This window comes from Oncorhynchus mykiss, chromosome 6 (assembly GCF_013265735.2).
Source record: "Oncorhynchus mykiss isolate Arlee chromosome 6, USDA_OmykA_1.1, whole genome shotgun sequence".
In the NCBI taxonomy this organism is placed as follows: domain Eukaryota; kingdom Metazoa; phylum Chordata; class Actinopteri; order Salmoniformes; family Salmonidae; genus Oncorhynchus; species Oncorhynchus mykiss.
This window is the reverse complement of record NC_048570.1, coordinates 9401738-9427522: the sequence shown is the minus strand read 5'-3', so window position 1 is coordinate 9427522 and position 25785 is coordinate 9401738. Positions and strand designations below refer to the sequence as shown.

The 25785-nt window shown below is 47.2% G+C and overlaps 1 protein-coding gene across 5 annotated transcripts in view; it reads right to left on the bottom strand.

Annotated features, from left to right (window-relative positions):
• pdlim5a (PDZ and LIM domain 5a) overlaps positions 1–25785 on the bottom strand; it is a 126725-nt gene that overhangs the window by 50348 nt on the left and 50592 nt on the right. For all 5 annotated transcript variants that reach the window (XM_036979372.1, XM_036979370.1, XM_036979374.1 and 2 more), the window contains exon 4: positions 53–89. In XM_036979372.1, the coding sequence (XP_036835267.1) occupies positions 53–89 (37 nt within the window). The remainder of the gene's footprint in view (positions 1–52; positions 90–25785) is intronic.

The following is a 25785-nucleotide window of genomic DNA, read 5'->3' as shown; positions in this document are numbered from 1 at the left end:
TACCTGGCTTAAAGAGGGAGAGAATCACATCGTCTGTGATAAACGTACGTACCTTCGGAGCCACGGGAGGTTTTGGGACGGTGGAGGCTCTGTGAAGACAAGAAGATAATTAAGTAGTGCATTGTCTGGGCTACATTGGTGACATCACAACTTCCCTGAGATCTGAAGCCAACTTTCACTCACAGAGTGACAGATCAGTATCTTGCTCTGTCAGCTAAAACGGCTGGCGTTGAGTGGTGTGTGTTGTTGTGAGTTTGAGCCCCACTCGGATCAGAACAGAATGCACTTGGTTACTAATATGCCAGCGTTATCAGCCACGAACACACCAAATCATGTGTCAATGTAACTTTGTCCACATTGCAAATGATAGACAGAACATGAAAATAGAGTCACACGTAGCTTTACTAAAAAAGTGTCTGTTTTCAATATGTAATGCCTCAATTGCATGTTGTCCCCATTGCGGAAGACATTAGACCTGCCACAGTTGAGTAGCACTCTTGATGCTCCTAAGAGCATTCTGTTCTGCTAAGATCATCTTTTCATTTTGGTGGGAGCTGAAATAAACCCCGGCAATTACGAGGGAAACATTTTGACTTGAGCTCTGAATGGAGCGCAAGAGGCAGTTGCCGAGAGAGAGTTTGTTGTCATCCAAAAGTGATCCCTGTCCGTGAAACTTGGATTACAGACAGAAAGAACATAGGTCACATTAGATGCCAGCTGTTGAAAGTCTATTAAAGCAACCCCATCTATTTGATACCAATGAATCTGGTGCCCTGAGGAGACTGGCCAAAGCTGGCCCTCAGAGACATTTCAATGTCAGCAGCTAGATTAAACATTCTAGAACATCTCGGAGTCACCATAAACCTTTCCAGGACGGTTTCCCTGACCGTCTCTGACCCCGTCCTGTGCTTACAGTCTCTTCCCTTGACCAAGTCTCCCTTGTAAAGAGGTCTTCTGAGCTCAACGGGAGAAGAAATATAGGGGTCAATTACTGCAGTTTCAAGCTGAAAGACCCTCTCTTGTAATGACCAACTTATAAGCAACTTTGAACAGTCAACTTTTGACTTTGAAATGTAGACGAAATGTAATGGAAAAAGAGTTGCGCTTGCTTAAGCTAATGAGCTAATCACCATCGAGCTTGACATAAAGCAAAAATGGACGCAAGAACAGGTTTCAGTAAATTTAGCAGCCAATGGCTGCTTACCGGGGGCCCCCTATGTTAAGCCATTAGAGTATCCCTTCGTCTGGGCTGTGTTACATGGGACATCATTTAGAGGAGATATGATAGCCTATTAATCATACACTCCCACATCTCCCCTGTCCTGTCTGGGGACAGCCCAGCATCCCAGAGCATAACCAAAGTGCTCTGACACCTTGGCATTCATCTCTCTTCAGGCCCGGGGTGAAGTTTCCCGTAGGTACAGATCTAGGATCAGCTTCCCCTCCCACAAACCAAACCTTGATAATTGTTGGGGAAATGAAAAACAGACCCAAGATCAGCGTCTAGGGGCAACTTCACCTGACACCTCGGCATCCATCTCCCTCCCACAGCGCTTTCTGACCTGTGGATGGATCAGCCATCTCAATCACACCCCACAGCTTGCACAAGCCCCTTCACAGGTCAGCCTATGGGAATGTGTTAGGGTCAGAGAGAGAGGGTGGGGGGACTACTGCTGCGTATTGACTGAAGCATAGCAATGAATAAATAAGATTGAAAGCACAAACAACAATCAGATCAGATTGTTGCTTGTCCAGGCATCCTTTCAGCGAGGTTTTCTCTGTTTCCATTGGGTTTAAAAGAATGTCTTAATTCAATATGGCTGGGCTTTTACAGTATGTTGGGTGTATTGTATGTTCTGTGTGCTTTGTTACTGTGGATGCAGACACTGACGGATGACTCCAACACTGACGGATGACTCCAACACTGACGGATGACTCCAACACTGATGGATGACTCCAACACTGACACCGACGGATGACTCCCACAGTGTTTGATGACTCCAACACTGACGGATGACTCCAACACTGACGGATGACTCCAACACTGGCGGACGACTCCAACACTGACGGAAGACTCCAACACGGATGAATGACACCAACACTGATGGATGACTCCAACACTGATGGATGACGCCAACACAGACACTGACGGATGACTCCAACAGTGTTGGATGACGCCAACACTGATGGATGACTCCAACCATGACGGACAACTCCAACACTGATGGATGACTCCAACACTGACACCGACGGATGACTCCAACAGTGATGGATGACGCCAACACGGACACTGACGGATGACTCCAACAGTGATGGATGACGCCAACACTGATGGATGACTCCAACCATGACGGACAACTCCAACACTGATGGATGACTCCAACACTGACACCGACGGATGACTCCAACAGTGATGGATGACGCCAACACGGACACTGACGGATGACTCCAACAGTGATGGATGACGCCAACACTGATGGATGACTCCAACCATGACGGACGACTTCAACACTGACGGATGACTCCAACACTGACACTGACGGATGACTCCAACAGTGATGGATGACGCCAACACGGACACTGACGGATGAATCCAACAGTGATGGATGACGCCAACACTGATGGATGACTCCAACACTGACACTGACGGATGACTCCAACACTGATGGATGACTCCAACACTGACGGATGACTCCAACACGGACGGATGACTCCAACACTGACGGACGACTCCAACACTGATGGATGACTCCAACAGTGATGGATGACGCCAACACAGACACTGACGGATGACTCCAACAGTGTTGGATGATGCCAACATTGATGGATGACTCCAACAGTGTTGGATGACGCCAACAGTGACTCCAACACTGATGGATGACTCCAACAATGATGGATGACTCCAACACAGACAGAGGACTCCGACACTGACACATGACTCCAACACTGATGGATGACTCCAACACTGATGGATGACTCCAACACTGACACTGACGGATGACTCCGACACTGACGGATGACTCCAACACTGTGCCATGAAATGGTATCAATCTCCACAGAGCAGAACATGTTGAATCAATAAAGCCCAGTGTTAGATTTACTGTGGGAGATTAGAATGAGGACAGAGCCAGGAGAGATCGGGTGAAGGGGAGCGTGCCTCCTCCTCTTCCCCAGGGATGGAGGCAGTTTGGTGGTGAGAGAACAGAGGTTGTGCAGGCGCTCTGGAGGTGCTCTGGAGGTTCCCCCAACCACTTCCCCTCACTGTGATGCATTGTATACATGCCACTCCCCTCCTGTCTTTGACTGAGTTTTATGGGGGAGACATTTCACACAAGCTCTATTTATGTGTGTAACCCCATAAAAATAATGTGTTTTACGCCTTGCCTGGACGAGGCTGTAAATACTTAATTCTCCCATACACAAACACACCCCATATGGGTGCACCCTCAGACAAACACAGACAGACAGACAGACAGACAGACAGACAGAAAAGTGGGGCGCGGTCCCATGGATGCCAGGCCTGACAGGTTGTGCCAGAGCACATTTCATGGGCTTTTGGAATAACACAAAGGACAAATGGCTGGTCAAACCACTCCCTAACACCTGCATACAGACTCTCACAGCAGCAGCACAACATGCTGCTTCTATGATGTGTTCAGCCCCTAAGGTTTAAAAACCAGAAGCTCTATCCAAAACCAAGAGGCTGACACGTAAGGTTTAAAAACCAGAAGCTCTGACCAAGACCAAGAGGCTGACACATAAGGTTTAAAAACCAGAAGCTCTGACCAAAACCAAGAGGCTGACACGTAAGGTTTAAAAACCAGAAGCTCTATCCAAAACCAAGAAGCTGACACGTAAGGTTTAAAAACCAGAAGCTCTAACCAAGGCCAAGAGGCTGACACCTAAGGTCTGACCAAGACCAAGAGGCTGACACATAAGGTCTGACCAAGATCAAGAGGCTGACACGTAAGGTCTGACCAAGATCAAGAGGCTGACACGTAAGGTTTAAAAAACAGATGCTCTAACCAAAACCAAGAGGCGGACACGTAAGGTCTGACCAAGATCAAGAGGCTGACACGTAAGGTCTGACCAAGACCAAGAGGCTGACACGTAAGGTCTGACCAAGATCAAGAGGCTGACACGTAAGGTTTAAAATGAAAAGCTCTAACCAAAACCAAGAGGCTGACACATAAGGTTTAAAATGAAAAGCTCTGACCAAGATCAAGAGGCTGACACGTAAGGTTTAAAATGAAAAGCTCTGACCAAAACCAAGAGGCTAACACGTAAGGTCTGACCAAGATCAAGAGGCTGACACGTAATGTTAAGGTGCGTGAATGAGGACCCAAAAGCGAACTAACGTAAACAGGGCTTCTTTAATGACAAAACATACGTAGGCTCAGATGGACCGGCAGATTCCGACAGGACAGGACAAGGTTGCAGCAAACATGACGATAGTCTGGTTCAGGCATGAATAACACAAACAAGAATCCGACAAAGACAGGAACAAAAACAGAGAGAGATATAGAGGACTAATCAGAGGGAAAAAGGGAACAGGTGGGAAAAGGGGTGACGAGGTAGTTAGGAGGAGACAAGGAACAGCTGGGGGAAAGAGGGGGAGAAAAGGTAACCTAATAACGACCAGCAGAGGGAGACAGGGTGAAGGGAAAGGACAGAAACAAGACACAACATGACAATACATGACAGTACCCCCCCACTCACCGAGCGCCTCCTGGCGCACTCGAGGAGGAAACCTGGCGGCAACGGAGGAAATCATCGATCAGCGCACGGTCCAGCACGTCCCGAGAGGGAACCCAACTCCTCTCCTCAGGACCGTACCCCTCCCAATCTACTAGGTACTGATGACCACGGCCCCGAGGACGCATGTCCAAAATCCTACGGACCCTGTAGATGGGTGCGCCCTCGACAAGGATGGGGGGGGGGGGGAGACGAGCGGGGGCGCGAAGAACGGGCTTGACACAGGAGACATGGAAGACCGGGTGGACGCGACGAAGATAACGCGGAAGAAGAAGTCGAACTGCGACAGGATTAATGATCTGAGCAATACGGAACGGACCAATGAACCGCGGGGTCAACTTGCGAGAAGCGGTCTTAAGGGGAAGGTTCTGAGTGGAGAGCCAAACTCTCTGACCGCGACAATATCTAGGACTCTTAGTTCTACGCTTATTAGCAGCCCTCACAGTCTGCGCCCTATAACGGCAAAGTGCAGACCTGACCCTCTTCCAGGTGCGCTCGCAACGTTGGACAAAAGCCTGAGCGGAGGGGACGCTGGACTCGGCGAACTGAGATGAGAACAGCGGAGGCTGGTACCCGAGGCTACTCTGAAAAGGAGATAGCCCGGTCGCAGACGAAGGAAGCGAGTTGTGGGCGTATTCTGCCCAGGGGAGCTGTTCTGACCAAGACGCAGGGTTGCGAAAAGAAAGACTGCGTAAGATGCGACCAATAGTCTGATTGGCCCGTTCTGCTTGACCGTTAGACTGGGGGTGAAAGCCGGAAGAGAGACTGACGGAAGCCCCAATCAAACGGCAAAACTCCCTCCAAAATTGAGACGTGAATTGCGGACCTCTGTCCGAAACGACGTCTGACGGAAGGCCATGAATTCTGAAAACATTCTCGATGATGATTTGTGCCGTCTCTTTAGCAGAAGGAAGCTTAGCAAGGGGAATAAAATGAGCCGCCTTAGAGAACCTGTCGACAACCGTAAGAATAACAGTCTTCCCCGCTGACGAAGGCAGTCCGGTGACAAAATCTAAGGCGATGTGAGACCACGGTCGAGAGGGAATGGGAAGCGGCCTGAGACGGCCGGCAGGAGGGGAGTTACCGGACTTAGTCTGCGCGCAGACCGAACAAGCAGCCACGAAGCGACGCGTGTCATGCTCCCGGGTGGGCCACCAAAAACGCTGGCGAATGGAAGCAAGCGTACCCCGAACGCCAGGGTGGCCGGCTAACTTGGCAGAGTGAGCCCACTGAAGAACGGCCAGACGAGTAGGAACGGGAACGAAAAGAAGGTTCCTAGGACAAGCGCGCGGCGACGGAGTTTGAGTGAGTGCTTGCTTTACCTGCCTCTCAATTCCCCAGACAGTCAACCCGACAACACGCCCCTCAGGGAGAATCCCCTCGGGGTCAGTGGAGGCTACTGAAGAACTGAAGAGACGAGATAAAGCATCAGGCTTGGTGTTCTTAGAGCCCGGACGATAAGAAATCACGAACTCGAAACGAGCGAAAAACAGCGCCCAGCGCGCCTGACGCGCATTAAGTCGTTTGGCAGAACGGATGTACTCAAGGTTCCTATGGTCAGTCCAAACGACAAAAGGAACGGTCGCCCCCTCCAACCACTGTCGCCATTCGCCTAGGGCTAAGCGGATGGCGAGCAGTTCGCGGTTTCCCACATCATAGTTACGTTCCGACGGCGACAGGCGATGAGAAAAATACGCGCAAGGGTGGACCTTGTCGTCAGAGAGGGAGCGCTGAGAAAGAATGGCTCCCACGCCCACCTCTGACGCGTCAACCTCGACAACGAACTGTCTAGTGACGTCAGGTGTAACAAGGATAGGTGCGGATGTAAAACGATTCTTGAGGAGATCAAAAGGTCCCTGGGCGGAAACGGACCACTTAAAGCACGTCTTGACAGAAGTAAGGGCTGTGAGAGGGGCTGCCACCTGACCGAAATTACGGATGAAACGACGATAGAAGTTTGCGAAGCCGAGAAAGCGCTGCAGCTCGACGCGTGACCTAGGGACGGGCCAATCAATGACAGCTTGGACCTTAGCGGGATCCATCTTAATGCCTTCAGCGGAAATAACAGAACCGAGAAATGTGACGGAGGAGGCATGAAAAGAGCACTTCTCAGCCTTCACAAAAAGACAATTCTCTAAAAGGCGCTGGAGGACACGTCGAACGTGCTGAACATGAATCTGGAGTGACGGTGAAAAAATCAGGATATCGTCAAGGTAAACGAAAACAAAGATGTTCAGCATGTCTCTCAGGACATCATTGACTAATGCCTGAAAGACAGCTGGAGCGTTAGCGAGGCCGAAAGGAAGAACCCGGTATTCAAAGTGCCCTAACGGAGTGTTAAACGCCGTCTTCCACTCGTCCCCCTCCCTGATGCGCACGAGATGGTAAGCGTTACGAAGGTCCAACTTAGTGAAAAACCTGGCTCCCTGCAGGATCTCGAAGGCTGAAGACATAAGAGGAAGCGGATAACTATTCTTCACTGTTATGTCATTCAGCCCTCGATAATCTATGCAGGGGCGCAGGGACCCGTCCTTCTTCTTAACAAAAAAAAAACCCGCTCCGGCGGGAGAGGAGGAGGGGACTATGGTACCGGCGGCAAGAGCTACAGACAAATAATCTTCGAGAGCCTTACGTTCGGGAGCCGACAGAGAGTATAGTCTACCCCGGGGGGGAGTGGTTCCCGGAAGGAGATCAATACTACAATCATACGACCGGTGTGGAGGAAGAGAGGTGGCCCTGGACCGACTGAACACCGTGCGCAGATCGTGATATTCCTCCGGCACCCCTGTCAAATCACCAGGCTCCTCCTGTGAAGAAGAGACAGAGGAAACAGGAGGGATAGCAGACATTAAACATTTCACATGACAAGAGACGTTCCAGGAGAGGATAGAATTACTAGACCAATTAATGGAAGGATTATGACAAACTAGCCAGGGATGGCCCAAAACAACAGGTGTAAAAGGTGAACGAAAAATTAAAAAAGAAATGGTTTCGCTATGATTACCAGAAACAGTGAGGGTTAAAGGTAGCGTCTCACGCTGAATCCTGGGGAGAGGACTACCATCCAGGGCGAACAAGGCCGTGGACTCCCTTAACTGTCTGAGAGGAATGTCATGTTCCCGAGCCCAGGTCTCGTCCATAAAACAGCCCTCCGCCCCAGAGTCTATTAAGGCACTGCAGGAAGCTGACGAACCGGTCCAGCGTAGATGGACCGACAAGGTAGTGCAGGATCTTGAAGGAGAGACAGGAGTAGTAGCGCTCACCAGTAGCCCTCCGCTTACTGATGAGCTCTGGCTTTTACTGGACATGAAGTGACAAAATGACCAGCAGAACCGCAATAGAGACAGAGGCGGTTGGTGATTCTCCGTTCCCTCTCCTTAGTCGAGATGCGGATACCTCCCAGCTGCATAGGCTCAGCACCCGAGCCGGCAGAGGAAGATGGTAGTGATGCGGAGAGGGGGGCAACGGAGAACGCGAGCTCCTTTCCACGAGCTCGGTGACGAAGATCAACCCGTCGCTCAATGCGAATAGCGAGTTCAATCAAGGAATCCACGCTGGAAGGAACCTCCCGGGAGAGAATCTCATCCTTTACCTCTGCGCGGAGACCCTCCAGAAAACGAGCGAGCAAAGCCGGCTCGTTCCAGCCACTGGAGGCAGCAAGAGTGCGAAACTCAATAGAGTAGTCTGTTATGGATCGATTACCTTGACATAGGGAAGACAGGACCCTGGAAGCCTCCTCCCCAAAAACAGATCGATCAAAAACCCGTATCATCCCCTCCTTAAAGTCCTGATACTGGTTAGTACACTCAGCCCTTGCCTCCCAGATTGCCGTGCCCCACTCACGAGCCCGTCCAGTAAGGAGAGATATGACGTAGGCGACACGAGCAGTGCTCCTGGAGTAAGTGTTGGGCTGGAGAGAAAACACAATATCACACTGGGTGAGGAACGAGCGGCATTCAGTGGGCTCCCCAGAGTAACACGGCGGGTTATTGATTCTGGGCTCCGGAGATTCGAAAGCCCTGGAAGTGGCCGGTGGATCGAGGCGGAGATGGTGAACCTGTTCTGTGAGGTTGGAGACTTGGGTGGCCAGGGTCTCAACGGCATGTCGAGCAGCAGACAATTCCTGCTCGTGTCTGCCTAGCATCGCTCCCTGGATCTCGACGGCTGAGTGGAGAGGATCCGAAGTCGCTGGGTCCATTCTTGGTCGGATTCTTCTGTTAAGGTGCGTGAATGAGGACCCAAAAGCGAACTAACGTAAACAGGGCTTCTTTAATGACAAAACATACGTAGGCTCAGATGGACCGGCAGATTCCGACAGGACAGGACAAGGTTGCAGCAAACATGACGATAGTCTGGTTCAGGCATGAATAACACAAACAAGAATCCGACAAAGACAGGAACAAAAACAGAGAGAGATATAGAGGACTAATCAGAGGGAAAAAGGGAACAGGTGGGAAAAGGGGTGACGAGGTAGTTAGGAGGAGACAAGGAACAGCTGGGGGAAAGAGGGGGAGAAAAGGTAACCTAATAACGACCAGCAGAGGGAGACAGGGTGAAGGGAAAGGACAGAAACAAGACACAACATGACAATACATGACACGTAAGGTCTGACCAAGATCAAGAGGCTGACACGTAAGGTTTAAAATGAAAAGCTCTGACCAAGACCAAGAGGCTGACACGTAAGGTTTAAAAACCAGAAGCTCTATCCAAGACCAAGAGGCTGACACGTAAGGTTTAAAAACCAGAAGCTCTATCCAAAACCAAGAGGCTGACACGTAAGGTTTAAAAACCAGAAGCTCTAACCAAAACCAAGAGGCTGACACGTAAGGTTTAAAAACCAGAAGCTCTATCCAAAACCAAGAGGCTGACACATAAGGTTTAAAAACCAGAAGCTCTGACCAAAACCAAGAGGCTGACACATAAGGTCTGACCAAGACCAAGAGGCTGACACGTAAGGTTTAAAAACCAGAAGCTCTGACCAAGAACAAGAGGCTGACACGTAAGGTTTAAAAACCAGAAGCTCTGACCAAGAACAAGAGGCTGACACGTAAGGTTTAAAAACCAGAAGCTCTGACCAAGATCAAGAGGCTGACACGTAAGGTTTAAAAACCAGAAGCTCTGATCAAAACCAAGAGGCTGACACGTAAGCGTAAAAACACAAAGTGAGGAGCAGCGTGCTGGTTTGTGTTTTCCTGGAAGATACTAGGACATTATTGACTGCAACAAGAGACCATTTTTTATTGCCTTGGTACTACTTCCACAAGTATGTAGTAACATTTCACAACTCTTGGTATGAAATTCAAAACAGATCATCAAAAAAGGCTGTTTTTCAAAACTTGAAGCACATTTTCAATTGACTAAAGTACAACACACTTTTTTCACCAAAATGAATCTGTGTTTTCATCTAGAAACACCTTTCATATAAAGTAATTGCCTTTCACAATGCAATGGTCACAATACTTTTCATATGATTCTCTTCTCATTTCTTTAAATACATTTGACCATCACTTAATCCAACTGTGTTTAAGGGTTAACCGCTTGGTAAACATATAGATTTTAAAATCAGATGTTTGTCAAGTTTACACATCTAAATGACATGTATAATACATGATAAACATACATAACTACTCATGTTTCCTAATTGATTTCAGTGGTAACCACAATTGGTCACCATATAAAAGAGGGTGTGTGAACACAATTTCTTTCAACATGGAGCAGGATAGACAGCAAGGGAGAGGAAGAAATAAAAAGAGCTTGTGGACAAGGAGCCCGTCAGAGAGGTGGGCAAGGGCCCAGTCAGAGAGGTGGGCAAGGGCCCAGTCAGAGAGGTGGACAAGGAGCCCGTCAGAGAGGTGGGCAAGGGCCCAGTCAGAGAGGTGGACAAGGAGCCAGTCAGAGAGGTGGGCAAGGGCCCAGTCAGAGAGGTGGACAAGGAGCCCGTCAGAGAGGTGGGCAAGGGCCCAGTCAGAGAGGTGGACAAGGAGCCAGTCAGAGAGGTGGGCAAGGGCCCAGTCAGAGAGGTGGGCAAGGGCCCAGTCAGAGAGGTGGATAAGGGCCCAGTCAGAGAGGTGGACAAGGACCCAGTCAGAGAGGTGGGCAAGGGCCCAGTCAGAGAGGTGGACAAGGAGCCCGTCAGAGAGGTGGGCAAGGGCCCAGTCAGAGAGGTGGGCAAGGGCCCAGTCAGAGAGGTGGGCAAGGGCCCAGTCAGAGAGGTGGGCAAGGGCCCAGTCAGAGAGGTGGACAAGGAGCCAGTCAGAGAGGTGGGCAAGGAGCCCGTCAGAGAGGTGGACAAGGAGCCCGTCAGAGAGGTGGGCAAGGGCCCAGTCAGAGAGGTGGACAAGGAGCCCGTCAGAGAGGTGGACAAGGAGCCCGTCAGAGAGGTCGGCAAGGAGCCCGTCAGAGAGGTGGGCAAGGAGCCCGTCAGAGAGGTGGGCAAGGAGCCCGTCAGAGAGGTGGGCAAGGGCCCAGTCAGAGAGGTGGACAAGGAGCCCGTCAGAGAGGTGGACGAGGAGCCCGTCAGAGAGGTGGGCAAAGAGCCCGTCAGAGAGGTGGGCAAGGGCCCAGTCAGAGAGGTGGACAAGGAGCCCGTCAGAGAGGTGGGCAAGGGCCCAGTCAGAGAGGTGGGCAAGGAGCCCGTCAGAGAGGTGGGCAAGGGCCCAGTCAGAGAAGTGGGCAAGGGCCCAGTCAGAGAGGTGGGCAAGGGCCCAGTCAGAGAGGTGGACAAGGAGCCAGTCAGAGAGGTGGGCAAGGGCCCAGTCAGAGAGGTGGGCAAGGGCCCAGTCAGAGAGGTGGGCAAGGGCCCAGTCAGAGAGGTGGGCAAGGGCCCAGTCAGAGAGGTGGACAAGGAGCCAGTCAGAGAGGTGGGCAAGGGCCCATTCAGAGAGGTGGGCAAGGGCCCAGTCAGAGAGGTGGACAAGGAGCCCGTCAGAGAGGTGGGCAAGGGCCCAGTCAGAGAGGTGGGCAAGGGCCCAGTCAGAGAGGTGGGCAATGGCCCAGTCAGAGAGGTGGGCAAGGGCCCAGTCAGAGAGGTGGGCAAGGGCCCAGTCAGAGAGGTGGACATGGGCCCAGTCAGAGAGGTGGGAAGGGCCCAGTCAGAGAGGTGGACAAGGAGCCCGTCAGAGAGGTGGGCAAGGGCCCAGTCAGAGAGGTGGGCAAGTTCCCAGTCAGAGAGGTGGACATGGGCCCAGTCAAAGAGTTGGGCAAGGGCCCAGTCAGAGAGGTCAAAGAGCTGGGCATGGGCCCTGTCAAAGGGGTCAAAGAACTGGGCATGGGCCCCATCAAAGAGGTGGACATCAGAGAGAGGGAGGCAGACGGCAGAGAACTGTTGTGTCTAATGAAGTCCAGGCCATCGTCGTTGACCATGTGGTAAACAGAGGTCTTATCATGGCAGAGGCTGACACATTAGTTCTCCTCAATCTGAAAAGAGCAACTGTCAATTCAATCATGAGAACATTTAGCCTGGGGAGGCAGGGTAACCTAGTGGTTAGAGCGTTGGACTACTAACTGGAAGGTTGCAAGTTCAAATCCCCGAGCTGACAAGGAACAATTCTGTTGTTCTGCCCCTGAACAGGCAGTTAACCCACTGCTGTCATTGAAAATAAGAATTTGTGCTTAACTGACTTAGTTAAATAAAAGTCAAGAAAACCAGTAAGTCTGCAGGATATGCTTTACCTTTACAGTAAGTGGCATATTATAATGCATATACATTCACAAAACATGTTCCAGTATTGTTATTCTTATAGTGTCTGTTCCATCCTCAGAACTGACAGAAGACCCCTAGGTGGTGACCGTGGCCGTGTCCTGACAGGAGTGGACAGCAGTGGACATGGTGAGGGCCAGGAATGACATACGACTGTCCGAAATAAAGCCGGCCATTGATTGAGGAGAACACCTTTGCCAATGTGGCATCCATCAGCCTACCAACAATCGCCCACCTTTTGAAGAGGTACCAGGTATCTATGAAAGACATTCACCTGGTGCCTTTTGAGAGAAACAACAACCGGGTGAAACAGCTGCAGGCCGAGTATGTTCAGGTACAGCACTATATACTGTATTACTGTTACTATTAATGCACATGCTACTTCACAATATCATTCTGGAACTATACTGTAAAATTAACTAACCAAAATATCATTTTAGAGGGTGATGGTGCTTAATGCTGCTGATGAAGCCGGCTTAAACCTGTCTAAAACGTGGCGGAACCTCATCGGAACCTCATCGGAACCTCATCGGCCAACCGACTGTCCAAGTGCCTGGACAGCGTTGGAGACACGTTGGCGATATCTCAGAAGATGATGTGGTAGGACGTAGGTCATTACTTGGCTCTTACAGCGCTGCGCAGCTCATTGTGTTTCTCAATGAAATTGAGCAGGCCTGTCAAAGTGAAGGAGTCATCTATGTCATTGTGTGGGACAATGTCAGGTTACACTATGCAGAGGTGGTTCAGGCATGGTTTCGGCCCCTCCCTGATTCATGACCCTATACCAGCCCCCATACTCTCCTTTCCTCAACCCTATTGAGGATTTTTTTCAGCATGGAGGTGGAAGGTGTAAGATCGTCCTCCCCATGAACGAGCCACCCTTCTTCTGTCCATGGAAGAGGCATACGACGACATCAATGAAGACCAATGTCAAGCTTGGATTTGCCATAACAAAAGGTTTTTCCCGCGGTTTATGAACAAGGACATTCACTGTGATGTGGATTAGAATTTATGGCCAAATGCTCAACAGGCTTGATGCAAATTAATGAATGCTAAATGTTATGTTTAATTTTCATTCATTTAATTTGTTTCATTTAATTTCTTAGATTTGATTAAAGACTACACCTATGTTGCAATTATACGTGGTGAGAGATATTTAAAATCCAAATGAATGCACTATGACAGGTTTTGAATGAAAGACTGGCTGCGTTACAAGTGTGACCAGTTTTGAGTTTTGTACTAAGAGATGTGAAAATGTACCACAGACTTGTGAAAATAGTACCAAAGCAATTAAAAATAACAATAACTGAGATGTGAGAGTGCTTTAAAAATAAAAATAAATTTAAAAAATCCTACCAAAATACAGGGATTATAAAAAATTGTTATGCCCTTGATATGGCCATAAGCATTCTGTTTCGTGTCAGATGGAGCGTATTGCCTGGAAGCTTCCAGAATATATACACCAGATCCCATTGGGGTCTGAGGTAATCACTACATGACCAAACATGTAGTGAGATAAAAATGTGTCCTTTCCCATGGGAGCCTGATGCTAATTACCTCGACAATGTGCCCTTCCCTAAATCATGAATGTAGAGCCTTAATGTATACCCTGGCAGACTAATACCCTCCAGCTACAGAGAAAGACTTGACCACTGGGTTTTTCATTCATTAATAATTAAATCTCCTCCTCCTCCACTTCCTCCTCCTCCTCCTCCTCATCTTCCTCCTCTTCCTCCACCTCCTCCTCATCTTCCTCCTCTTCCTCCTCCTCCTCCTCATCTTCCTCATCTTCCTCCTCCTCCTCCTCCTCCTCCTCCTCATCTTCCTCTTCTTCCTCCACCTCCTCCTCATCTTCCTCCTCTTCCTCCTCCTCATCTTCCTCCTCCTCCTCATCTTCCTCCTCTTCCTCCACCTCCTCCTCATCTTCCTCCTCTTCCTCCTCCTCCTCCTCCTCTTCCTCCTCATCTTCCTCCTCTTCCTCCACCTCCTCCTCATCTTCTTCCTCTTCCTCCTCTTCCTCCTCATCTTCCTCCTCATCTTCCTCCTCCTCCCCCCTCATCTTCCTCCTCTTCCTCCACCTCCTCCTCATCTTCCTCCTCTTCCTCCTCCTCCTCCTCCTCTTCCTCCTCTTCCTCCTCCTCCTCCTCCTCCTCTTCCTCAACCTCCTCCACCTCCTCCTCATCTTCCTCCTCCTCCTCTTCCTCATCTTCCTCCTCCTCCTCCTCTTCCTCCACCTCCTCCTCATCTTCCTCCTCTTCCTCCTCCTCCTCCTCTTCCTCCTCCTCATCTTCCTCCTCTTCCTCCTCCTCCTCTTCGTCTTCCTCCACCTCCTCCTCCTCCTCCTCCTCTTCCTCCACCTCCTCCTCCTCTCTCTATTGCACATTTCCTGTTGTTTTTCTTGTGCTCCTACACAGTTAGATATTTTTTTTAATTTTTTATGCAAAAACCATAATCAGCACAGTCTTTCCAGAAAGCAGTCGTCATTCCTGAAAGTTGGACACACTCTGAGGCCATCTCTCTCCCTTATTAGGAAGAGAAGCAGGAATTAAGTGTTTTCGGAGCACTGTTTTCCCTTAAACTGAAGCAGACAGACTCCCTTCTCTCCAGAGTGAACGTCAGGGCACCACTAAAGGCCCCTGACGGACGGGATTGTTCCCACATGTGTGTGTTTGTGTTTGTGTGTGCGTGTGTGCATGTGTGTGTGTGTGTGTGTGTGAGAGCGTGCGAGAGAGAGAGAGAGAGAGCGAGAGAGAGAGAGAGAGAGAGAGAGAGAGAGACAGAGAGAGAGAGAGAGAGAGAGAGTGAGAGAACACTTGTCTTTTCCCTGTGCATCCTGGTAAGGCATGCTAATAGGCTGATTGAGTCCCACATAACAACTTGATTCTTTGCTATTTTTAAGACCAGAGTGGAGAGTTATCTAAAAAGCACTTAAAATAGTGTGGGGAGCTGTGGCTGGTTCTTTTTATCTGGGCTCACACTACGGAGGACGGAGGTCAGACAGAGTGTGTGTGTGTGTGTGTGTGTGTGTGTGTGAACGCGTGGGCGCCCACGTGCACAGCAGTCATATCTCAGCAGAGGAACAAGAAGGTTGACCAACATCACCACATATCCTTCTGGAAGCCTGACAATGACCAGACCTGGGGAATATACAGATTTTAACACAACAGTGTTTTCCTCAATGTATTTCAACCCGATCACAGTTAGCTGGACTAAACATACTGGTATTTCAACATATCAAAATACTTTCAAAATGTACTGTATATGGCCTGTAGATGTGGACCAAAGAGCAGTCTAAGGTGAGCATTAATATGACCAGGATCTGTCTGGGGTCAAAACACAAAGACAACTTCCAGACTATGAACCTATGACCTCAGATCAATGTGACCAGACAGTCTGTCTGGGGTCAAAACACAAAGACAACTTCCAGACTATGAACCTATAACCTCAGGCTAAACATCAATTCAATTTAATTCGGATCAAGTTTTTCACTACGCTTGGCAAGCTTTTCACTAGGAACGATTAACAAAGGTCCAAGCACAAAACCAAGTATTGGGTAACACCAAAAGTGGTGAGAAAAACCCCGAACCCCAGATTTTGAGCTTTGAGAGGAGCCAGACTGACACCAGAGAGACCAAGATATATAGGACAAGAGTTCATAGATGTTCTCTCACCAGGCATAAATACGTTGAACAAAGGTTTTATGAACATCATCTCTCACACCTTTTCAACATACTGATGTTGAACATCTACGCAATTTCTGGTTGAAAAAATGTTTAGATTTCAACCACAAATCAACATCAGGATTTCAAGCGTTGGTTTTTTTTTGTTTGTTGACAACTTAAACTGTATTAACCAAAAACGTACGTTGATTTTAAATTACGTCAGGTTTTTGCCCCGGAAGACCAGCACTGAGTAATGGTCCACTGAGACAGCAAAAGCTGTAGTCAATATTCCAATAGATTCACAGAGTCTGTATGAGGCCTTTAGGATTCAGTGAAGGACCATGAAGCAACCCACTGGTGACGTGAGGAGGGAGGTTGATGAAAAAGGAGTCTTGTTTACAGCCATATACTGCACAGACAGGCATGTACTGCACAGACAGGCATATACTGCACAGACAGACATATACTGCACAGACAGGCATATACTGCACAGACAGGCATATACTGCACAGACAGGCATGTACTGCACAGACAGGCATATACTGCACAGACAGGCATATACTGCACAGACAGGCATATACTGCACAGACAGGCATATACTGCACAGACAGACATATACTGCACAGACAGGCATATACAGTATTATTTAACTGACAAATATACAGCCCTATAAACAAAAGCAGTACATCACTGTGCAGTACATCACTGGGCAGTACATCACCGTGCAGTACATCACCGTGCAGTACATCACTGGGCAGTACATCACCGTGCAGTACATCACCGTGCAGTACATCACCGGGCAGTACATCACTGTGCAGTACATCACTGTGCAGTACATCTCCGGGCAGTACATCACTGTGCAGTACATCACTGGGCAGTACATCACCGGGCAGTACATCACTGTGCAGTACATCACTGTGCAGTACATCACTGTGCAGTACATCACTGTGCAGTACATCACTGGGCAGTACATCACTGTGCAGTACATCACTGTGCAGTACATCACCGTGCAGTACATCACTGTGCAGTACATCACCGTGCAGTACATCACCGTGCAGTACATCACTGTGCAGTACATCACCGGGCAGTACATCACCGTGCAGTACATCACTGTGCAGTACATCACTGTGCAGTACATCACCGTGCAGTACATCACCGTGCAGTACATCACTGTGCAGTACATCACTGTGCAGTACATCACCGTGCAGTACATCACCGTGCAGTACATCACTGTGCAGTACATCACCGTGCAGTACATCACCGTGCAGTACATCACTGTGCAGTACATCACTGTGCAGTACATCACTGTGCAGTACATCACTGTGCAGTACATCACCGTGCAGTACATCACTGGGCAGTACATCACCGGGAAGTACATCACTGGGCAGTACATCACTGTGCAGTACATCACTGGGCAGTACATCACTGTGCAGTACATCACTGTGCAGTACATCACCGTGCAGTACATCACTGTGCAGTACATCACCGTGCAGTACATCACCGTGCAGTACATCACTGTGCAGTACATCACTGTGCAGTACATCACTGTGCAGTACATCACTGTGCAGTACATCACCGTGCAGTACATCACTGTGCAGTACATCACCGGGCAGTACATCACTGTGCAGTACATCACCGTGCAGTACATCACCGTGCAGTACATCACCGTGCAGTACATCACCGTGCAGTACATCACCGTGCAGTACATCACTGTGCAGTACATCACTGTGCAGTACATCACCGTGCAGTACATCACTGGGCAGTACATCACCGTGCAGTACATCACCGTGCAGTACATCACTGGGCAGTACATCACCGGGCAGTACATCACTGTGCAGTACATCACCGTGCAGTACATCACTGTGCAGTACATCACTGTGCAGTACATCACTGGGCAGTACATCACTGGGCAGTACATCACCGTGCAGTACATCACTGTGCAGTACATCACACAGAGCCTGCATCCCGACACCCTATTCCCTATGTAGTGAATAGGGTGTTGTTTTGGACGGAGACAGAGAGCAGCAGAACATAATTGAAGTAACTGTATAGGGCCTAGTAGTTTATCATGGTGGATGGCCAAACCAAGGCACATCAAAGACTTTCTGAATTTGATCAAGGCTGAATCTGATCGAGTATCTGATCAAGGCTGAATCTAATTAAGGGTTTTATCATTTTACAAGTTGTCTGTCTATCAAAATATAAATATTTTCCCAGAGAGTCAAACAAAAACAAGCATTCACTTGAGACACTACGGTAAGTCCCATATTCAGGAACAGTGGGTTAGTCCCATATTCAGGAACAGTGGGTTAGTCCCATATTCAGGAACAGTGGGTTAGTCCCATATTCAGGAACAGTGGGTTAGTCCCATATTCAGGAACAGTAGGTTAGTCCCATATTCAGGAACAGTGGGTTAGCTGCCTTGTTCAGGGGTAGAACGACAGATTTTTACCTTATCAGCTCAGGGATTCGATCATGCAACCTTTCGGTTACTAGTCCAACACTCTAACCGCTAGGCTAACTGCCACCCCATAGTAATATAGTCTTTTATAGCTATGGTTCTTAACAGACTGACCCGGCCTAGAACCAAACACACGGTGTATCACTGAGGAATGCAGGAAGGCTGTGTCTGGTGTGTTTATAACAGCCTAAACCTCAGTCTTAATGAGTCTTGTTTATAGCAATCTAAATCTCATTCTTAATGAATCTTGTTTATAACAGTCTAAACCTCATTCTTAATGAGTCTTGTTTATAACAATCTAAACCTCATTCTTAATGAGTCTCCTGACAAGGGGTTATACTTCCTCAACATTTTCCTAAAGGAACCTCCACCACAATGCATTAAAATCCAGTCTAAAAGACTTCTATTGTAATTGTATAAACAAATGACTAATGTCCAGCACTTGGAGTGAGGCCAGCCATTTGGTGTGTGTGTGTGTGTGTGTGTGTGTGTGTATGTGTGTGTGTGTGTGTGTGTGTGTGTGTGTGTGTGTGTGTGTGTGTGTATGTGTGTGTGTGTGTGTGTGTGTGTGGTTGTGGTTGTGTAGGTTGACTTGGCCTTGGTCTGTGTAGAGTCATGGTCATACACCACACACGCACACACAGGGTCCACCTGGAGGGAAAGTCACAACCACGGCCTTTTAGATCCTAATGAATAAAATTATATTGACAGGACCTGATCCTAGATCAGCACTACTCCGAGACACTGCAGACTAATGTCTATGCACACTGGGGAGAGAAAGGGGAATAAACAGAAGTAAAACCGGCATTGATATATTTTGAAGAGACAGTGAGGTGGATAAGTGGGATCAGGTTGATCAGGGGGATCAGGTTGATCAGGTGGATCAGGTTGATCAGGGGGATCAGGTTGATCAGGTGGATCAGGTTGATCAGGGGGATCAGGTTGATCAGGTTGATCAGGGGGATCAGGGGGATCAGGTTGATCAGGTGGATCAGGTTGATCAGGGGGATCAGGGGGATCAGGTTGATCAGGGGGATCAGGTTGATCAGGTGGATCAGGTTGATCAGGGGGATCAGGTTGATCAGGTTCATCAGGGGGATCAGGGGGATCAGGTTGATCAGGTGGATCAGGTTGATCAGGGGGATCAGGATGATCAGGGGGATCAGGTTGATCAGGTGGATCAGGTTGATCAGGGGGATCAGGTTGATCAGGGGGATCAGGGGGATCAGGTTGATCAGGGGGATCAGGTTGATCAGGGGGATCAGGTTGATCAGGGGGATCAGGTTGATCAGGTGGATCAGGTTGATCAGGGGGATCAGGGGGATCAGGTTGATCAGGGGGATCAGGTTGATCAGGTGGATCAGGTTGATCAGGGGGATCAGGATGATCAGGGGGATCAGGTTGAAAATAAAAGACTGGTTCAGGTGTGCATTTTTAAGTCATAAAGCTGCCTTCAGAAAGTGTTCATACCCCTTAACTTATTCCACATTTTGTAGTGTTACAGCCTGAATTCAAAACGGATTAAATAGAGGGCGGATTCAAATACCTGAGCCGACAAAGTACATATCTGTCGATGTGCTCTTGAGCAAGGCACTTAACCCTAATTATTTCTGTAAGTCGCTCTAAATAAGAGCGTCTGCTAAATAACTAAAATGTAAGTCATAAAGCTGGTTATACACTACCGCTCAAACGTTTGGGGTCACTTAGAAGTCCTTGTTGTCCATAAAAACATACATGAAATTAGTTGCAATAGGAAATATAGTCAAGACCTTAGACAAGATTATAAATAATGATTTTTTAATTTAAATAATAATTGTGTCCTTCAAACTTTGCTTTCGTCAAAGAATCCTCCATTTGCAGCAATTACAGCCTTACAGACCTTTGGCATTCTAGTTGTCAATTTCTTGAGGTAATCTGAAGAGATTTCCTCCCATGATTCCTGAAGCCCCTCCCACAAGTTGGATTGGCTTGATGGGCACTTCTTACGTACCATACGGTCAAGCTGCTCCCACAACAGCTCAATAGGGTTGAGATCCGGTGACTGTGCTGACCACTCCAGTATAGACAGAATACCAGCTGACTGCTTCTTCCCTAAATAGTTATTGCGTAGTTTAGAGATGTGCTCTGGGTCTATGTCCTGTTGTAGGAGGAAATTGGCTCCAATTAAGCGCCGTCCACAGGGTATGGCATGGAGTTGCAAAATGGAGTGATAGCCTTCCTTCTTCAAGATCCCTTTTACTCTGTACAAATCTCCCACTTTACCAGCACCAAAGCAACCCCAGACCATCAGATTGCCTCCATCATGCTTGACAGATGGCGTCAAGAACTCCTCCAGCATCCTTTCATTTTTTATTTTCCTTTTTTCACGATGTTTTACTTTGTGAGCCGAACACCTCAAACTTAGATTTGTCTGTCCATAACACTTTTTCCCAATCTTCCTCTGTCCAATGTCTGTGTTTTTTTGGCCATCTTAATCTTTTATTTTTTTTGGCCAGTCTGAGATATGGCTTTTTCTTTGCAACTGTGTTTTGCTGGTACTATTTAATGAAGCTGCCAATTGAGGACTTGTGAGGCATCTGTATCAAACTAGACACTCTAATGTACTTGTCCTCTTGCTCAGTTGTGCACCGGGGCCTCCCACTCCTCCTTCTATTCTGGGGTTAGTGTTAGAGAGTTGTACGAGATCTTCAGTTTCTTGGCAATTTCTTACATGGAATAGCCTTCATTTCTCAGAACAAGAATGGACTGACAAGTTTCAGAAGAAAGTTATTTGTTTCTGGCCATTTTGAGCCTGTAATCGAACCCACAAATGCTGTTAGTGCAGACACTCAACTAGTCTAAAGAAGGCAAGTTTTATTGCTTCCTTAATCAGCACAACCGTTTTCAGCTGTGCTAATATAATTGCAAAAGGGTTTTCTAATGATCAATTAGTCTTTTAAAGTGATTGACTTGGATTAGCTAACACAACGTGCCATTGGAAAACAGGAGTGATGGTTACTGATAATGGGTCTCTGTACGCCTATGTAGATATTCCATTAAAAAATCTGCCGTTTCCAACTACAATAGTCATTTACAACATTAACAATGTCTACACTGTATTTCTGATCAATTTGATGTTTTTCTTTCAAAAACAGCTATTTCACATGTGAAACTGCAAAATGTACAATGTTGTTAGGGTGGAAAGAATTCAGCTTCATATAATAGATCACTTGCACACTGACAAATACACACACACACACACACACACACACACACACACACACACACACACACACACACACACACACACACACACACACACACACACACACACACACACACACACACACGTGACATGGTAGTGAGCGCTTTGGGAGTTATCCTGTGAGTGACATTCTGAGGGCCTATAAACAGAGTAGACAGACAGTGTCATTAAAGTGACAGTAAAATAAAAGCTGGCGAGTTATACCTACACTTATGGAATGCATCAATCTCTCATTTTCCTCTATAAAAACAGACTGCGTTGTTCTACAGATAAGCTACATGGATCGGAGAGGCACACAAGCTCACGGGTGAAAAATGTGTTGCGTAACTAACTGATCGTTGGACTCGAGACTGACTACCTGTGTGAAGGATGTCATCCAATGCTTCATGTGGCCTAACAGCATTGATGACACAGGCTGATACCTCTCACTGGCTGTACGCTGCACATACCATTTCACTGTGGAGAAAACTGAGTATTAAGCATGCACAGCAGGGTTGGGTTCAATTCCAATTGCAGTAAATTCAGAAAGTGATTGGATAAACATTTGGAATCAATATTATCTTCGATACACTGAGAAGTCAGTGAAAATAAAATCACTTTTTTTTAAATTATTGAATTGGAATTTCAGTTCCCTTCCTCAAATTGACACCAACCCTGGTGCACAGTGCTATTGTTGATAGTAAGAATACAAGGGAAGTATTCTTGGACATGTACAATGCAGATTACAATGGATCCCACTCAGCCCATGAAATGTTGCCTTTCCAGTCCCGAGAGCTGGTGTCTGTAGACAGAGCAGAAAAGCTCCGTGATGATGATAAAAGCTTTTAAAAGGTTATGTTTTTGACCTTTATTTAACTGGGCAAGTCAGTTAAGAACAAAATCTTGTTTTCAATGACAGCCTAGGAACAGTGGGTTAACTGCCTGTTCAGGGGCAGAATGACAGATTTGTACCTTGTCAGCTCGGGGATTTGAACTTGCAACCTTCCGGTTACTAGTCCAACGCTCTAACCACTAGGCTACCCTGCCGCGTGAAGGTCCATGTAGTAGTAAATTGAACCCCAATGTCACTACAGTACTGCCGTCATCATCTCCCGGAGACAAACAGACAACAGCTTAAAGGGGCGAGTTCAGGGAAAGTACATCTTTAGATATTTGCTTCCTTAATTGAAAGCAGTCTAAGAACTGACTGCAAATCAAACTCTTTGTTAACTTTTGTTAAACTAGCCAACTAATTTGTCTAATATCGTTTAAACTGTATGTTGTGTTCTTGTATATATTCTACCACAACAGGATTTATTACTACTTTGTATTTCTAGCCTGTTATATTTGGGATTTTGCTTCTACTTTGACTTTAATATGGGACTTTTAACTATTGATATTGATATTTGGTCTGCGCTGTTGAGGAGAGTTTGAAAGTTAGCATTTCACTGTACAATTTACACATGCTGTATCCTGTATCGAATACACTTTGATTTGATCGTGCTAATATTAGCATTTTCAGAACCCAAAAAAAAAAAAGAAGCAATATAAGTCCATGTAAATCCGTTGATCAAATAAAAAAGGGATGGCAGGAACTCAAAGTTGGTGTAAAAAAAAGTCAGTTAAAATGTTTTCTGAACTGTAGCAATGAGGCTTTCTCAACAGATTTACCGTGATTCTCCTAGAACTCAGCTATGTTGGCCACTGTGGATGCGTTTGTGCATTTAGAGCACCTTTGATAAATATCCCATGAGTGTTGGAGACAAAGACAGGTGTGCAGATAGTCAGGGACAGGCGCCTGGATGGATAAGTTGGACGGGCTTTTCATTTCCATAGGCGGGCACGTTTTTTCACAGCACCTCCTGTGTGCCAGCACCTGTTAATATGTCTAGTAGTAAAGACCAAAGGCAGACAATGTGTTTTTCAAGTCTGGGGAAGCTTAAATTTTACCGATCTGCGTGCCAGTTAAGATTATTTTTTATAATGCACGTTTTTGTGGAACAGTTAAATTTCAATAATAACGTTTTTGTTTGTCAAAATAATTGTCTCGTGGTTAATCATCAAAGTCTGAAGTAAAAATGTAACTATGACGAGAGCCTCTGCCATATGGACACGTTAATATACTGTGATCCGTTGGCGGCTAAAGAAATGAGAGCAGTAGACCTACAACTTCCGTCATCAACTACGTTAAATACGTAGGCCTGAAGCCGACAAATAAAAACAGTTGAAAATATCCTGATGAAAATTCTGGTTCTTTCAATCACATTCATCTCTCTACTCTTCCTTTCTATCAGTCTTGACCTGAGCTACTGTATATTGTATCAAATCATCACTGGGTCCGGCCTGAAGCTGTCGCTATGTAACTTGAAACATTGTTTCAACTAGCCTATTCCGGGCCCTCAGAGTTTCCAACGACAGCTGTTTTTTATTTTATTATGTATCCCCATTAGTACCTGCCAAGACAGCAACTACTCTTCCTGGGGTTTATTATGGATCCCCATTAGTACCTGCCAAGACAGCAACTACTCTTCCTGGGGTTTATTATGGAGCCCCATTAGTTCCTGCCAAGACAGCAACTACTCTTCCTGGGGTTTATTATGGATCCCCATTAGTACCTGCCAAGACAGCAGCTACTCTTCCTGGGGTTTATTATGTATCCCCATTAGTACCTGCCAAGACAGCAACTACTCTTCCTGGGGTTTATTATGTATCCCCATTAGTACCTGCCAAGAAAGCAACTACTCTTCCTGGGGTTTATTATGGATCCCCATTAGTACCTGCCAAGAAAGCAACTACTCTTCCTGGGGTTTATTATGGATCCCCATTAGTACCTGCCAAGAAAGCAACTACTCTTCCTGGGGTTTATTATGGATCCCCATTAGTACCTGCCAAGACAGCAGCTACTCTTCCTGGGGTTTATTATGTATCCCCATTAGTACCTGCCAAGACAGCAACTACTCTTCCTGGGGTTTATTATGGATCCCCATTAGTACCTGCCAAGAAAGCAACTACTCTTCCCGGGGTTTATTATGGATCCCCATTAGTACCTGCCAAGAGAGCAACTACTCTTCCTGGGGTTTATTATGGATCCCCATTAGTACCTGCCAAGAAAGCAACTACTCTTCCTGGGGTTTATTATGGATCCCCATTAGTACCTGCCAAGAAAGCAACTACTCTTCCTGGGGTTTATTATGGATCCCCATTAGTACCTGCCAAGACAGCAGCTACTCTTCCTGGGGTTTATTATGTATCCCCATTAGTACCTGCCAAGACAGCAACTACTCTTCCTGGGGTTTATTATGGATCCCCATTAGTACCTGCCAAGACAGCAGCTACTCTTCCTGGGGTTTATTATGTATCCCCATTAGTACCTGCCAAGACAGCAACTACTCTTCCTGGGGTTTATTATGTATCCCCATTAGTACCTGCCAAGAAAGCAACTACTCTTCCTGGGGTTTATTATGGATCCCCATTAGTACCTGCCAAGACAGCAGCTACTCTTCCTGGGGTTTATTATGTATCCCCATTAGTACCTGCCAAGACAGCAACTACTCTTCCTGGGGTTTATTATGTATCCCCATTAGTACCTGCCAAGAAAGCAACTACTCTTCCTGGGGTTTATTATGGATCCCCATTAGTACCTGCCAAGACAGCAACTACTCTTCCTGGGGTTTATTATGGATCCCCATTAGTACCTGCCAAGAAAGCAACTACTCTTCCTGGGGTTTATTATGTATCCCCATTAGTACCTGCCAAGAAAGCAACTACTCTTCCTGGGGTTTATTATGTATCCCCATTAGTACCTGCCAAGACAGCAACTACTCTTCCTGGGGTTTATTATGGATCCCCATTAGTACCTGCCAAGACAGCAACTACTCTTCCTGGGGTTTATTATGGATCCCCATTAGTACCTGCCAAGAAAGCAACTACTCTTCCTGGGGTTTATTATGTATCCCCATTAGTACCTGCCAAGAAAGCAACTACT